This window comes from Erpetoichthys calabaricus, chromosome 11 (assembly GCF_900747795.2).
Source record: "Erpetoichthys calabaricus chromosome 11, fErpCal1.3, whole genome shotgun sequence".
Lineage (NCBI taxonomy): Eukaryota > Metazoa > Chordata > Cladistia > Polypteriformes > Polypteridae > Erpetoichthys > Erpetoichthys calabaricus.
This window is the reverse complement of record NC_041404.2, coordinates 142042052-142055755: the sequence shown is the minus strand read 5'-3', so window position 1 is coordinate 142055755 and position 13704 is coordinate 142042052. Positions and strand designations below refer to the sequence as shown.

Genomic DNA, 13704 nt, shown 5'->3' with positions numbered 1-13704 from the left:
AAAAATTTGATTTCAAGATTTTGATGAATCTCGACGCTTAAGACCTCCCCGAGTTCGAAAATACAATTTTTGGAATTGTGTGTGTATAAACACGATAACTTCAGTACGCTTTCACTTAGGTCAACTAAACTTTTGCATACAAGTATTAGGTACAAAATGTCTAACTCTTGAGCTATTTCCGCTAACCGGAATTGGTACTTTTTTATTCATGCAGAGTCCAATTTGTTCAACTTTACTTTTATAATAATTGCTCAATATATTATTAATTTGATTTGATTTGTTGTTGATGGTTCTTTAATTGTACTTAATATAAAAACAGAATCATTGTCTTGTGGTTTACTCCTCAAATATCCATCCCCATATCCGAGTATATGAAAAAGTCGAGGGGAGAGCACTCCCAATTTCTGATGATAGTACTTATTCATTCTTATCGTCGGTTAAATTTGGTGTCACCTAGGGTTTAATGTGGAAAACGTTTCTATTTTCTCTTTGTATGTTGTGATTATGGGTGAAAGCTTTCCACCGCCCTCCATTGGAAAAAGTGGGCCCAACAGAAATGGGTGGGTTGACGGATGTTACCATTAGACAGAATTGTTTGGGCACATTTTCAGTCGTATACTGAAGACACTCAATCATATTTATAAAGGGAGAAAAGCTTTAGCGAGATGAAGGGTATGTGGCAAATGATTGGCTTTTCAACTCAGAATTCCTTCTATTCATTCATTTTTAAACTCGCTTAATCTTTAATTAAATGAGTTTTCATTTTAGTTTGGATGAATTAGCATTAAAATGAAGTATTACTAAGTTCACATTTCTTGTCATGTTTACACAGTATAATTAGATCCTTGCTTGCATGGCTCTCTTACAACCTAGAAGTTGTAAATGCGACATCAGACTACGAATACCTCTGATATTTTTTTTTGCAGTTTCTGCTAACCTAAACTTTACCTGAGGCAGTTTATCGCTTAGCTTTTCACCATTTTAGGTCATTCACTACATTTCAACTGATTAAACTGGAAGAAAAACTGGAGTGCTAGGGTGTTGTACCGTATCAGCCATTATGAATATAGTGAGACGTCAAGCAAAATGACCCCTTTTATTGGCTAACTAAAAAGATTAAAATATGCAAGCTTTCAAGGAAACTCAGGCCCCTGTAAACACCCTGCCTAAAGAAGGGGCCTGCATATTGTAATCTTTTTAGTTAGCCTATGAAAGAGGTCATTTTGCTTGACTTCTCAATACAAGAAAAAATGGGAAAACTAAGGTGTTCTAAAACATTTGACCGGAAGTGGATTTGTCTGAGTACCATGATGTTGTAATGTTCTGCTTTTTGAAAATAAAACAAGAATTGAAATTAAAAAAATGAATTGCTAATCAGAAAATTGAAAAGGTATGACGAAACAGATTGTAAATAAACCCTCAGAAAAGAGGAGTGGGTCGAGTCTGTTAAACTCGCTTGTATGAATGTGATGTTAATTTGCTGTAATTTTAATTGAATCTACAGTAGTGCTGCAGATGCTGTTGTTCATGAATGAAGGAAGAAGAAGACCTGACTGTGCAGGATGGAAATATTGAAGGAGATACTGCAGAGGATTTTACAATACACTACAACTTACTGTACTGTGCAATAAAATCTACATTAACTTCTATAATATTCTTTATGCACACAGCTATAAGTATAAATATAAGTGAAGGCAGCCGACAGCTCATTTTCCATACCAAAGCATATGCTGGATGATAAAGAGAAAGAAATTAACAAAAACACAAAGACATAGCACAGCAGATCTGTCAAGGTCAACGCAGGCAGGAATTAGGCCTCCCCTGCACCAGTCTGTTTGTGCAACTTGTTTACTTCATTTGACCCAATGTGTTGTGACAGTAGATGGCGCTATACCAGCGCTCAACCCGACACAGACAGACACAGGAGGCACACTTATAAATGCGCAAGCTTTTTTTATTTTATTTTCTTCCCTCCCCATTCCCACAAGTACACAACACAGTCCCCAAGCACATCACACACTCACAGTGCACAATACTTTTCCTTCCTTTCTCTTTCATTCTCCTCCACTCTCCCTCCGGCAAGCTTCGTCGTCGTCCTCCTCCTCCTCCCGACCAGTAGTGGCTGCTGGCTCCTTTTATAAACACACCCAGAAGTGCTCCAGTTGCTTGATGACCCATTTCTGGAAGCACTTCTGGGTGTGGCACAAGAGCTGCTCTGTAGGGCTCAGACAGCAGCTACAGCACCCCCTGGCGGCGCCCACAGATCCCAACAGGTCTGCACCAAACTCCAACTCCCATGAAGCCCTGCGGGAGTCCTAAGCACTGCTGCAACCCAGGGGGGGGGGCTGCCATCTAGCGCTCCGCGGAGGTAACACTCTGGATAGGCCGGCTCCCCAGGTCCTCCCAGCATGGAGTATGCATGTTCTCCCTGTGTCTGCGTGGGTTTCCTCCCACAGTCCAAAGACATACAGGTCAGGTGCATTGGCGATTCTAAATTGTCCTTAGTGTGTGTTTGGTGTATGGGGGTGTGTGTGTGTGTGTGTGCATGTGCACCCTGCTGTAGGCTGGCGCCCTGCCTGGGATTGGTTCCTGCCTTGCACCCAGCAGACCCCCGTGACCCTGTAGTTAGGATATAGCGGGTTGGATAATGGATGGATGGATGGATGTAATTTACAAGGAAATGCTGAATGGGCCATTCCATACCAATTTGGCCTTATATTTCTAGTATTTTCCAATGTCATTGTTTATGCACCGCCAACGTGCCTATAAAGAGCAAGAACAGGGATATCCTCCTCAGCAAAGAAGATCAGAACGACCGTTGGATAGAGCATTTCCGCGAGACCCTCAACCAGCCAGCTCCGGACTCAACCCACGATTTCGATACAATCGTTCCTTCCGAGCCTCTGGAGGTGAGTGTGGGCGGAATCACAACGGAGGAAGTCAAGAAGGTGATTCGAAGTCTTAAGAACAATAAGACCCCGGGGTTAGATAGGATCTCAGCAGAAATGCTGAAGCATGGTGGAGACCAGACGATCCGACGATTGACCCGACTGCTAGATAGCGTCTGGCGGGAGGAATGGGTCCCAGTGGACTGGAAACGAGGCGCCATTGTCAAGCTGCCAAAAAAAGGGGCCCTCTCTGACTGTAACAACTGGAGAGGAATCACGTTACTATCGGTGCCTGGAAAAGTGCTTGGCATCATTCTGCTAAATCGACTCCGTCGCGCTATAGACCAAATGCTGTGAGAAGAACAAGCGGGGTTCAGGCAAGGACGATCGTAAAGTGAGCAGATATTTTCGCTCAGGAACATTATCAAGCAATGCGCCAAATTCCAAAAACCGCTCCTGATAAATTTCATCGACTTCAAAAAAGCCTTTGACAGTATCCACCGTAAATCATTGTGGTGCATAGCCGCACTCTATGGCATACCCCAGCGCTTTATCTCCTTCTTCAAGAATCTGTATCAAGGCTCAAGCTGTTGTGTGAAGACCGAAGAGGGCCACATGGATTTCTTTGATATCGAGACGGGCATCCACCAAGGTTGCGTCCTATCACCTTTTCTCTTCTTCCTTGCAATCGACTTTGTCACCAAACGCACGATGGACAACGCGGGTTTTGGTATCGGCTGGAAAGACCAAGCTCGCCTCACCAACCTGGATTTCGCGGACGATGTAGTGCTACTAGCCTCGACCAAACCCTCCTTTCAACGAATGACCATCTCACTGAGTGAAGAGGCTTCGAAGGTGGTTCTTTGCATCAGCACTGAAAAGTTGAAGATTATGACCATCAACCGAAGGACAAGCACAGGAATCAAGATTGAGAATAAGCTGGCAGATGAGGTCAACCAGTTTTCATACCTCGGGATCGTCGTGGCCAAGGACGGCGGCACGGACGTGGACGTCAGCTACAGAATTGGCAAGGCCTCAGCAGTCTTTCAATGCCTCCACCAAATTTGGGCATCAACATCGGTCAGCACGCCCATCAAGATACGCCTCCTCAACACCATTGTTATTCTGACGGCCATCTATGCTAGCGAGACATGGAAATATACGAAGCAGGTCGCCGGAAAGCTGAACACATTCCAACAATGCTGCCTAAGAAAAATTCTTCAAATTTCCTATCGCGCCCGCATCACAAACGATGAAGTTCTAAGAAGAGCAAACACTCGCCGACTGGAAGCGATTGTCACCAAGCGCCGAATGTGCCTTGCAGGGCAAGTTCTCCGCCTACCAGAAAATCGGCACTCGAAGATCGTGATGTGCTGGGTTCCCCCGGGGGTAAAAAAGAATGCTGGACGACCAAAGATCACCTGGAGAAGAACCCTGCATGAAGACCTCAAGAACATCGACATCAGTTGGCAAAATATGAATGCTATCGTTGAGGATCGACCTCGTTGGCGGACGCTTGTCGCCCGATGTGCGGAAATGCACGGGAGGAACTAAGTCTAAGTAAGTAAGTTATGCACCTTCTGGTAGAAAAATATGAAGAGATGCAATCAAACTCTGCTGATTGGCAACATTTTATAATTGTGATTTTCATATTTGCTGCCCTTTCCATTATAATTTTTTTTTTTTTTTTTTAATTGATTTTTTCCCATACAATCAAGTCAAGATTAACAAAACTAACTTCGGCCTCTGCACCCTCACCTTTGAAGGTTTTAAAACTCCATACAAACAGAAATGTGGGATTAGCGAAAAGTCAATTTGCAACATTTGCCATTTCCTTTTCCACGAGAGCTTCCATTTCTCAAGTTAAATTACAAAAAAAAAAAAAATCACCGCAATATGTGACTAATGTGTTCTTTATGGATAGCGTCTGGTTTATTGCCTAAAAGTCTTGCACAGTTTGTCATTTTATTCTAATTTGCATCTCGTCAGCCAGGCTTGCTCCATTAGTGTTATTAAAATTCCTTCTGACTTTTACAAAAATTACTTACTTGATTTTCATGTATTTTTTAATATAAACACCGGTTATTTCAGAGGACTCTTAATGGGTCCTGTGAACTAACTGAACTAATCTCGGACTGGACTCCTGACTAGAAAAATGTGACACGTATAACCTGTCAACACTGTCATCCATCCATCCATTTTCCAACCCGCTGAATCCGAATACAGGGTCACGGGGGTCTGCTGGAGCCAATCCCAGCCAACACAGGGCACAAGGCAGGAACCAATCCCGGGCAGTGTGCCAACCCACCGCAGGACACACACAAACCCACCCACACACCAAGCACACACTAGGGCCAATTTAGAATCGTCAATCCACCTAACCTGCATGTCTCTGGACTGTGGGAGGAAACCGGAGCGCCCGGAGGAAACCCACGAAGGCACGGGGAGAACATGCAAACTCCACGCAGGGAGGACCCGGGAAGCGAACCCAGGTCCCCAGATCTCCCAACTGCGAGGCAGCAGCGCTACCCACCGCGCCACTGTGCCGCCCACTGTCATACTTAAAGAGAGAAAGTCTGAAATCATTGTTTACACATTCCATTTTTAAAATGGCTTTTACCAGTAATTTTTTTTCTTCAAAACATACATTTCCAACCATTTTCTTCTTATTTTTATATTTTTAATTCTGTCTCTACACATTTTTCCTTTTCTGTCTGTGAAGGGGGTGGCACACTAGCGCTGTGGTTGTGCTGCTGCCTACTAACAAGGAGGCCGAGGTTTACGTCTTGGGTCCTCCCCGTGTGTAGTTTGCATGTTATCCCCGTTTCTGTATCCCCACAGTCCAATGCAGGTTACATGAATTGGCATTGTGTGTGTTTTCCCCTGGTGCCAGACTAGTGCCTTGTGCAGGCCTTCAGGGATTTTTCCTGCCTTGCACCTTTTTTTTTTGCTGGCATGGGCTCCAGCTTCCCCGTAAAATGGATGGATGAATGGATGTCTGTGTAGGCAGTAAGATGTGATAAGGAAGCGTGATCTGTCAGCTACATTTAGCTTCCCTTGCTTTTGACACCCATGGCAGTAAAATGTGGTAAGGCAGCAAAAAAAAAAGGCAGAACAGCAGCATACAAGTAAACCCCGCAATTCGCTAGCGAATCGGAAATCCTAGAATGGCAATCAGTCCCTGTGAACTACACCTGAGGTAAAGCGTGCACGCCAGGTTGTACGGCCGCGACCGCCCACACCACCGCATATACCCTCCATAATATGTCTTCATGCAGCGGCTTCCCACCGAGGCGCATATTCAGTTGTGGCACTCGCCCCACAGTCAGACGCAGCAGCCTCCCAGAGTCAGTAGGTGGCCCCCAAACAACACAACCTGTTCAAGCAGTCGGTGTCAGCGAAGGCAACAGACTCATGTCTCCACAAAACGAATCTACTTGTTTGAGCCGCGACTCCTTTCACAAGCGCGTTGTCACAGCATGGACCTTTGGGGTTTCCGTACATCCGGTGAGCCCTGCGCCCATCCGGTTTACAACCTTCGGTTAGTAATATGGATTGGCCAGGGTGTGGGTGGATACAATGGACTGGCATCCAGTCCAGAGCAGATTCATGGTAGAAGCCATAGACAGAGTTTTTTGGCAGTGCCCCTAAATGCAACAAAATCTCAATAAGACATGGTTATACATATGCAATATTGTGATAATGATAAATTTGTTTTATAATGTCGTCTTATAACATATCTTTCTCTCCTTATTGTGAGAGATGGCCGGCAGCTCAATCCAGCCGGGACGTCCCAGGTTGGGAAGAATAGAGAAGGGCAGCCTTTCCAGGACACTGCCTCTCCCAGGACGGTAAATGTACCCCGGATTCCCGCAGGGCATCATGGGACGTGGAGTCCATTTTCTCAGCCCTGTTGGGTGCCGCCAGGGGGAGCTAATAAAGGACCTGGGGACTCCTACTTTTCTTACAACCCAGAAGTACTTCAGAGTCATGAGAACAGAAGCCCATAGTACTTCCGGGATGCTTGAGGAGGATGATGTGGCGTTTGACCTGGAAGAAGAGGAGAAACATTTCCGAGTCATGGAATATATAAAGGACTGTTGGAGACCCAGCAAGCTGAGCTGGAGTTGGGAGGCTGGGTGACGAAGCTGCTGGGAGTGGAGGATTATTATTGTATTATTATTGATTATTGGAGAATTGTGGCGATTGTGGTGCTTTGTGCACTTTATTTGAATAATTAAAAATTCTTCTTGGTGCTTTTACACGTGTGTCCTGGACGTCTGTCTGTTGGGTTTCACGGGTCAACAGCGACCCCTGGTGTCCACAATATATATCATCTTCTTCTCTAATACGCTACAGTGGCTGTTCATTTGTCTGTCCAGGATTTTAAATCACCTGTACCTCGAAAACCGTTTCACCTATTGACTTGAAATTTGGTACAAATACACTACGTGACGTCTACTATCCGCTTTCGCAGTGATGATTTTATTACTCTTTTTATTTTATTTTATTGTAGAATCAACTCTCGGCAGCGTGCAGCAGGGCGGCCATACGGCGCATGTGTACAGGCGCTGTTCTCATTCCCTACCTCCTTCGCCAATCATTCTTGAGGCAGATTGAAGACTTAAGTGCCAGATTAAGTCAAAAATTAAAGAAAACGTACTAAGTAATTGCAACACAAAAACTAACTTAATCAGTTTTAACGCGAAAAGATGCCGACGAAAGAAGAGAAGAAGTGCTAGGGTGGAGTAAAAAAGAGCTGCTCAGGAAGCAGCAAGCACATCAAACTCTGAGCAAACGAATGCTAAACGTACTGAGAAAGAGGATGAATATTATGAATGCTCAAGTCAAGTGTATCGTGCAGTGCGCCGTTACTGGTCTTATATAATACGCTATTGTGGCTGTTCGTTTGTCTGTCCAGGATTTTAAATCACCAGTCACTCGCAAACCGTTTGACCTATTGACCTGAAATTTGGTACACATATACTACGTGACGTCTACTATCCGTTTTTGGGGTGATGATTGACCTCCAAGGTTATTCCTCTTTTTATTTAATTTTATTGTAGAATCAACTTTCAGCAGCAGGGCAGTCGTGCGGCGCATGCATATGGGCATCGTTCTCATCCCTACCACCTTCGCCCTCACTTCCCCTACCTCTTCATAACTTAAATCATTCTTGAGGCAGATTGAAGACTTAAGTGACAGCTTACGTGAAAAATTCCAATACGAATACGAAAGCTATCAATATAAATTCTTCTCAATACAAATTATTACTTTTTTTTAAATTGATTTTTAATGTTTGTCCTGTTTCACTACTACACAGCCGGAGCTGCAGAGGACAGCTAGTCATATCATACAATATGGCTGTTTAGTGTTGTATCAGAATAACTTGAATGGTCAGCAGTCCTTGCAGCCACTTCCAAAACTGTATTCAATATCCTTCTCTAGTCTCCTACTAGTAATTCAGCATCTAAACATTCAATAAACTACATCACACGCTTAACAACCTAATCCACCATTACCTTTCAATGTAGCCACGTAGTTACATTGCAATCATTAGCATTCAAAGTCGCCTAGTAAGGGAACCATAAAAGATGGATATTCGACACTTTTTTAAACGCAGACCTACACACATGAGTGCTCCTTCTGAGTCCATGAAAACTGCAGGGGCTTGTGATTCCATATTAAGTATGGAATAGGAATGTCATCGGTCCGCTGTTGGAAAATTACGTAGGCCAATTCAAAATTAACCCACACCTCCCTGTTGCTAAAATGGAGCTTTTTGTCTGTTCAACATCCGAGGTCACTCTAAAGACATACTACTGTGAATTTAACAGTGAAACATATCCACGCCTTATACTATAAACTCTCCTAATTGGGACTGCAACATCTTGAAAGAAGCTTTTCTGCAATGAGAAGAATTAGAACTGGCTGAACTCTACCATGACTCTCTTAACTGGCTGTTCTTACCATTAAATAGGACCAGGGCCGGTTCAGGCCAGTTCTACCATTTAGGCAAACTAGGCAGCACCCGAAGATGACACTTATTATTTTTAATAAAATTGACCTGACTTACGAACACTTGGACTCAATACAGCTGTCCAAATTTCATTAGCTCTATTGAACCTACTGTACAACCTTCATGTTTTTCATTACTACAGCGGTGTATAATTATTATTATTGTAGAAGTCAGTACAGTCGTACCAAAAGTAATGATAATGACACAAGTGTTGGTTTTCACAAAGTTTGCTGCTTCAGTGTTTTTAGATATTTTTGTCAGATGTTTCTATGGTGTACTGAAGTAGAATTACAAGCATTTCAGAAGTTTCAAATGCTTTTATTGACAATTATATTAAGCTTATGTTGGCCCTCTGCAAATCGCCCTGGCATGCTGTCCATCAACTTCTGGGCCAAATACTGACTGTTTGCAGCCCATCCTTGCATAATAAATGTTTGGAGTTTGTCAGAATTGGTGGGTTTTTGTTTGTCCACCCGCCTCTTGAGGATTGACCGCAAGTTCTCAATGGGGAGTTGCCTGGCCATGTACCCCAAATTTTGATGTTTTGTTCCCCGAGCCACTTAGTTCTCACTTTTCCCTTTTGGCCCAGTGCTCCATCATGCTGGATTGTTCATTGTTGGTCACCAACCTGTTCTTGGATGGTTGGGCCAAGTTGCTCTCAGAGAATGTTTTGGTCCCATTCCTTATTCATGGTTCGGGATCGGGGCACCACCAGTGCAGAGCTTGCTCAGAAATGGCAGCAGGTAGGTGTGAGTGCATCTTAATCCCATTGAGAACTTGTGGCCAATCCTCAAGAGGTGGGTGGACAACCAAAAAACCCACCAATTCTGACAAACTCCAAGCATTGATTGTGCAAGAATGGGATGCCATCAGTCAGGATTTGGCCTAGAAGTTGATGGACGGACAGACAGCCTGCCAGGGCGAATTGCAGAGATCTTCAAAAAGAAAGAAGGACCAACACTGAAAATATTAACTCTTTGCATAAACTTAATGTAACTGTCAATAAAAGCCTTTGAAACTTATGAAATGCTTGTAATTATACTTAAGTATACCATAGAGAAATCTGACAAAAAGATCTTAAAATACTGAAGCAGCAGACTTTGTATCATTTTCAAAACTTTTGGCCATTACTGTAGACCAGGGGCCTCCAACCCCAGTCCTGGAGAACTACTGTGGCTGCAGCTTTTCATTCTAACCCTTTTCTTAATTAGTGACCAGATTTTTGCTGCTAATTAACTCTTTGCCTTAATTTTAATTGATGCACATCTTAAAACTCAGGCCCCTGAATTATTTCTTTTTTCCTTAATTAGCAAACAAACAATATTAAGACACAAAATGTACCAACACATAAACAACAACCTGCGTCCATCACACAATAACTGAAAATAAAGAAAGGTGAAGGCCTCCTCAGTAATTTTGATCTGCTCAGGTCCACAAAACATTTTGACAGCTCTCTTAAAAAAGAAAATCAACAGTTTTGGAAATGTCTGCCGTGGCACAATTAGCGCCATGGAATTAAATAACGGGTTTAATTAGCAACGAGAATTGGCTTCAAATTAAGAAACTGAGGCCCCAATTTAGTTGGTCATCGGTTGACTCACATCACATCAAATTTATGTTTAGGTGCCATTTAAGGAAAAAAGAATCAATTGAGCAGTCAAGAGTCTCAAAAAACGTAAATTCAAATAAAGGGAAATAGTTAATTAGAAGCAAAAACTGTTCACTAAGTAAGAAAAGAGTTAGAATGAAAACTTGCAGCCACAGTAGCTCTCCAGGAGTGGAGTCGGAGACCCCTGCTGTAGATTGATGTGCTTATTAATCATGTGGGCCCAAGCCACTGCAGTGTTACCACATGGTTGACAGCTCACAGCTTTCATGACCCGGGTTATTTAAACGGGAGCATTAATAATAATGATTATTTGCATTTATATAGCACTTTTCTCACTACTCAAGGCGCTCAGCAATTGCAGGTTAAGGGTCTTCCTCAAGGGCCCAACAGAGCTGAGTCCCTTTTGGCATTTACGGGATTCGAACCAGCAACCGTCCGATTGCCAGTGCATATCCCTAGCCTCACAGCATTGTGACAGCTGGCATTCCCGGGGCCAGGATGTGATGGCAAGGTGCCCTGATGATTCACGTGCAGGAACAGGAACCCATGAGGGGCGCCCACAAAGGCAACAGGTGCGACGGGGAAACCGTGAAATGACGATGTTGTGTTGTTTGGCAGAACATTTGTTCTTTTGTGGTGTTTCACATGACCACAAACAATGGAGGAGTTTGCATTGTTGTGCTATAGTAGTATTAGCGTGATTATATCTACCTACATACGCACATCCATCCATCTTTACAGGAACTGAAGCTTATTCCAGCAAGCATCAGGGTGCCCACTGTAAGATGAACAAACACACACACACACTCACGTTCACGAGGGTGAATTTACCATTTACCAGTCCACCTAACCGTCACCTTGAAAAATGAATATGCGCATTTCTTTTAAAAAACATTCAAATGCGACCGTGACGTTCGTGAACGCCGTCCGTCGGTGGAGCGCCCAGCCGAACTGAAAGTCGTGAAGTGCGGCCTGCGGGAAAGCGAAGATGCACTCCGTCTCTCCGCCTCCTGCGCTCGGCCTTCAGTCTATGGGCACCGCGGCAGGCACACGATGCCCATGCTCGATTAAAGAGGCCTAAAGATGGCACCCCATTTTTTTTCGCCATTGATGCTTGTCACTCCGTGAAAGAGTGCAACATCCATCACCTCCCTCCCGACGATCAGCAGTGGCTTCTTACCTCGGCAGGCGCGCGCATCGACACGCGCACTCTCGGCTCCTACGGTCGCGCGCTTAACGTGCCGCCGCTCTCTCTCTCTCTCGCTTACTTCCTCAGTCGCTGTCGCCCGCGTTCACGTCCCGGTTGTTGGTCCCGCTGCAGTTTCCGCGTTCTCAGCTTCGGAGTTTGACGAGGTTTCTGCGCGTCTCCTTTTGTTAAAAGAGTTGGAGGAGTGGCGAAGTTGACGCGTACGGGGCTGTCTGGACTGTTTTGAAGGCGGACACAATTCCTTTTAAGACTCCGGCGTGTTCCTGTTGCTCGGGGTGTGACATGTTGACACAGTCGGCATATACGATGCGACCCTGTGATGCGCAGCAGAGACAGAAAGAAAAGCAAACTTTTATAAGGTGATCATCCGTCCCCGTTTTCCGGAAACAGTCCCCTTTTTCGGACAACTGTACCCACTCAGATACGTGTCCCCGGTTTCAGCTGGTTCACTTTTTTGAATGGATCTCATCTCCACGATAATTTGAACTCGGCGCACGTGCGTGGTGTTTTGACGGAGGTTATGCTTTACCGCATCCTGCAACTTTGGTGAGAAATGACGTGATAAGCTTTCGCTCCTGTAGCCCCCCCCCCCCCCCCCCCCCCCCCCCCCCCATGTCCCCGGATTGGCCCATAAAAATTCTAGTCACCTTAACTTTTAGTAACTCTAAGTTGTGCTTTCAACCTACGACCCAAAGAGCATCAGAGAAAACCAGCGATGAGAAAGAAGCTGAAATGAGAAAATCAGTCGAGGTGCCTGTGGCGTGCAGGGCAAGAAGTGAAGACTCTGATGGGAAAGGCATGAAAGGTACATTTACATACAGGGTGTCCATAAAGTCCGTGTGCAATTTAAAATAGCTGTAACTTTGTAAGTATATGTGATAGAAAGAATCTGTAAAAAGGATTAGAAAGAAGAAACACATTTTTTATTGTTCTTGTTAATTTTCAACATGTCCACCATTGTTACTAATACAAAGGGTAATACAATTCTGTAGTTCTGGGGAAAGCATTTTCAAGCTGATTTTCAGTAATTCCAGCAATCACATCAGTTATCCTAGCTTGCAAGTCTTCTAAAGATCGAGGTTTGGTTGAATAAACATTAGTTTTCACATGTCCCCATAAAAAGAAATCCAGTGGAGTCAAATCTGGCAAACGTGGAGGCCAAGAAAATGGTCCACCTCTTCCAATAAATCTGTTAGGGAATTTCTCATATAGATACTGTCTTAACATGCAAAGCAAAGTGACAAGGCGCACCATCTTGTCGAAACACGGTATTCTCTATCAGTTCTAATTGTTCAAGTTGAGGAATAAAGTCATTTTGTAGCATTTCTAAATAGCTATCACCATTATCAACACGGCCTTCAACGAAGAATGGCCCTATGACTCGATTTTTTTTCCCAAAGCACACCACACATTAACTTTGGGAGAATCTCTTTCGTGTTCAACAGACTGATGTGGATTTTCAGTTCCCCAAATACGGCAAAAATAAAACTTTTAAAGACAAAAAAAAAAAAGATACATCAGGTTTTCTAATCCTTTTTTACAAATTCTTTCTATCACATAAAGTGCATCCAGAAAGTATTCACAGCGCTTCATCACTTTTTCCACATTTTGTTATGTCACAGCCTTATTCCAAAATGGATTAAATTCATTTTTTTCCTCAGAATTCTACACACAACACCCCATAATGACAACGTGAAAAAAGTTTACTTGAGATTTTTGGAAATTTATTAAAAATAAAAAAATTGAGAAAGCATATGTACATAAGTATTCACAGCCTTTGCCATGAAGCTCAAAATTGAGCTCAGGTGCATCCTGTTTCCCCTGATCATCCTTGAGATGTTTCTGCAGCTTCACTGGAGTCCACCTGTGGTAAATTCAGTTGACTGGACATGATTTGGAAAGGCACACACCTGTCTATATAAGGTCCCATAGTTGACAGTTCATGTCAGAGCACAAACCAAGCATGAAGTCAAAGGAATTG

General features: G+C 43.7%; 1 protein-coding gene across 1 annotated transcript in view; it reads right to left on the bottom strand.

Annotated features, from left to right (window-relative positions):
* Positions 1-11952, bottom strand: part of LOC114661052 (lipid droplet assembly factor 1-like) — a 60804-nt gene extending 48852 nt beyond the window's left edge. The window contains exon 1 of the mRNA XM_028814158.2: positions 11697-11952. Within this exon, the coding sequence (XP_028669991.1) occupies positions 11697-11714 (18 nt within the window). The 5' untranslated portion in view covers positions 11715-11952. The remainder of the gene's footprint in view (positions 1-11696) is intronic.
* Between the last annotated feature and the right edge of the window lie 1752 nt (positions 11953-13704).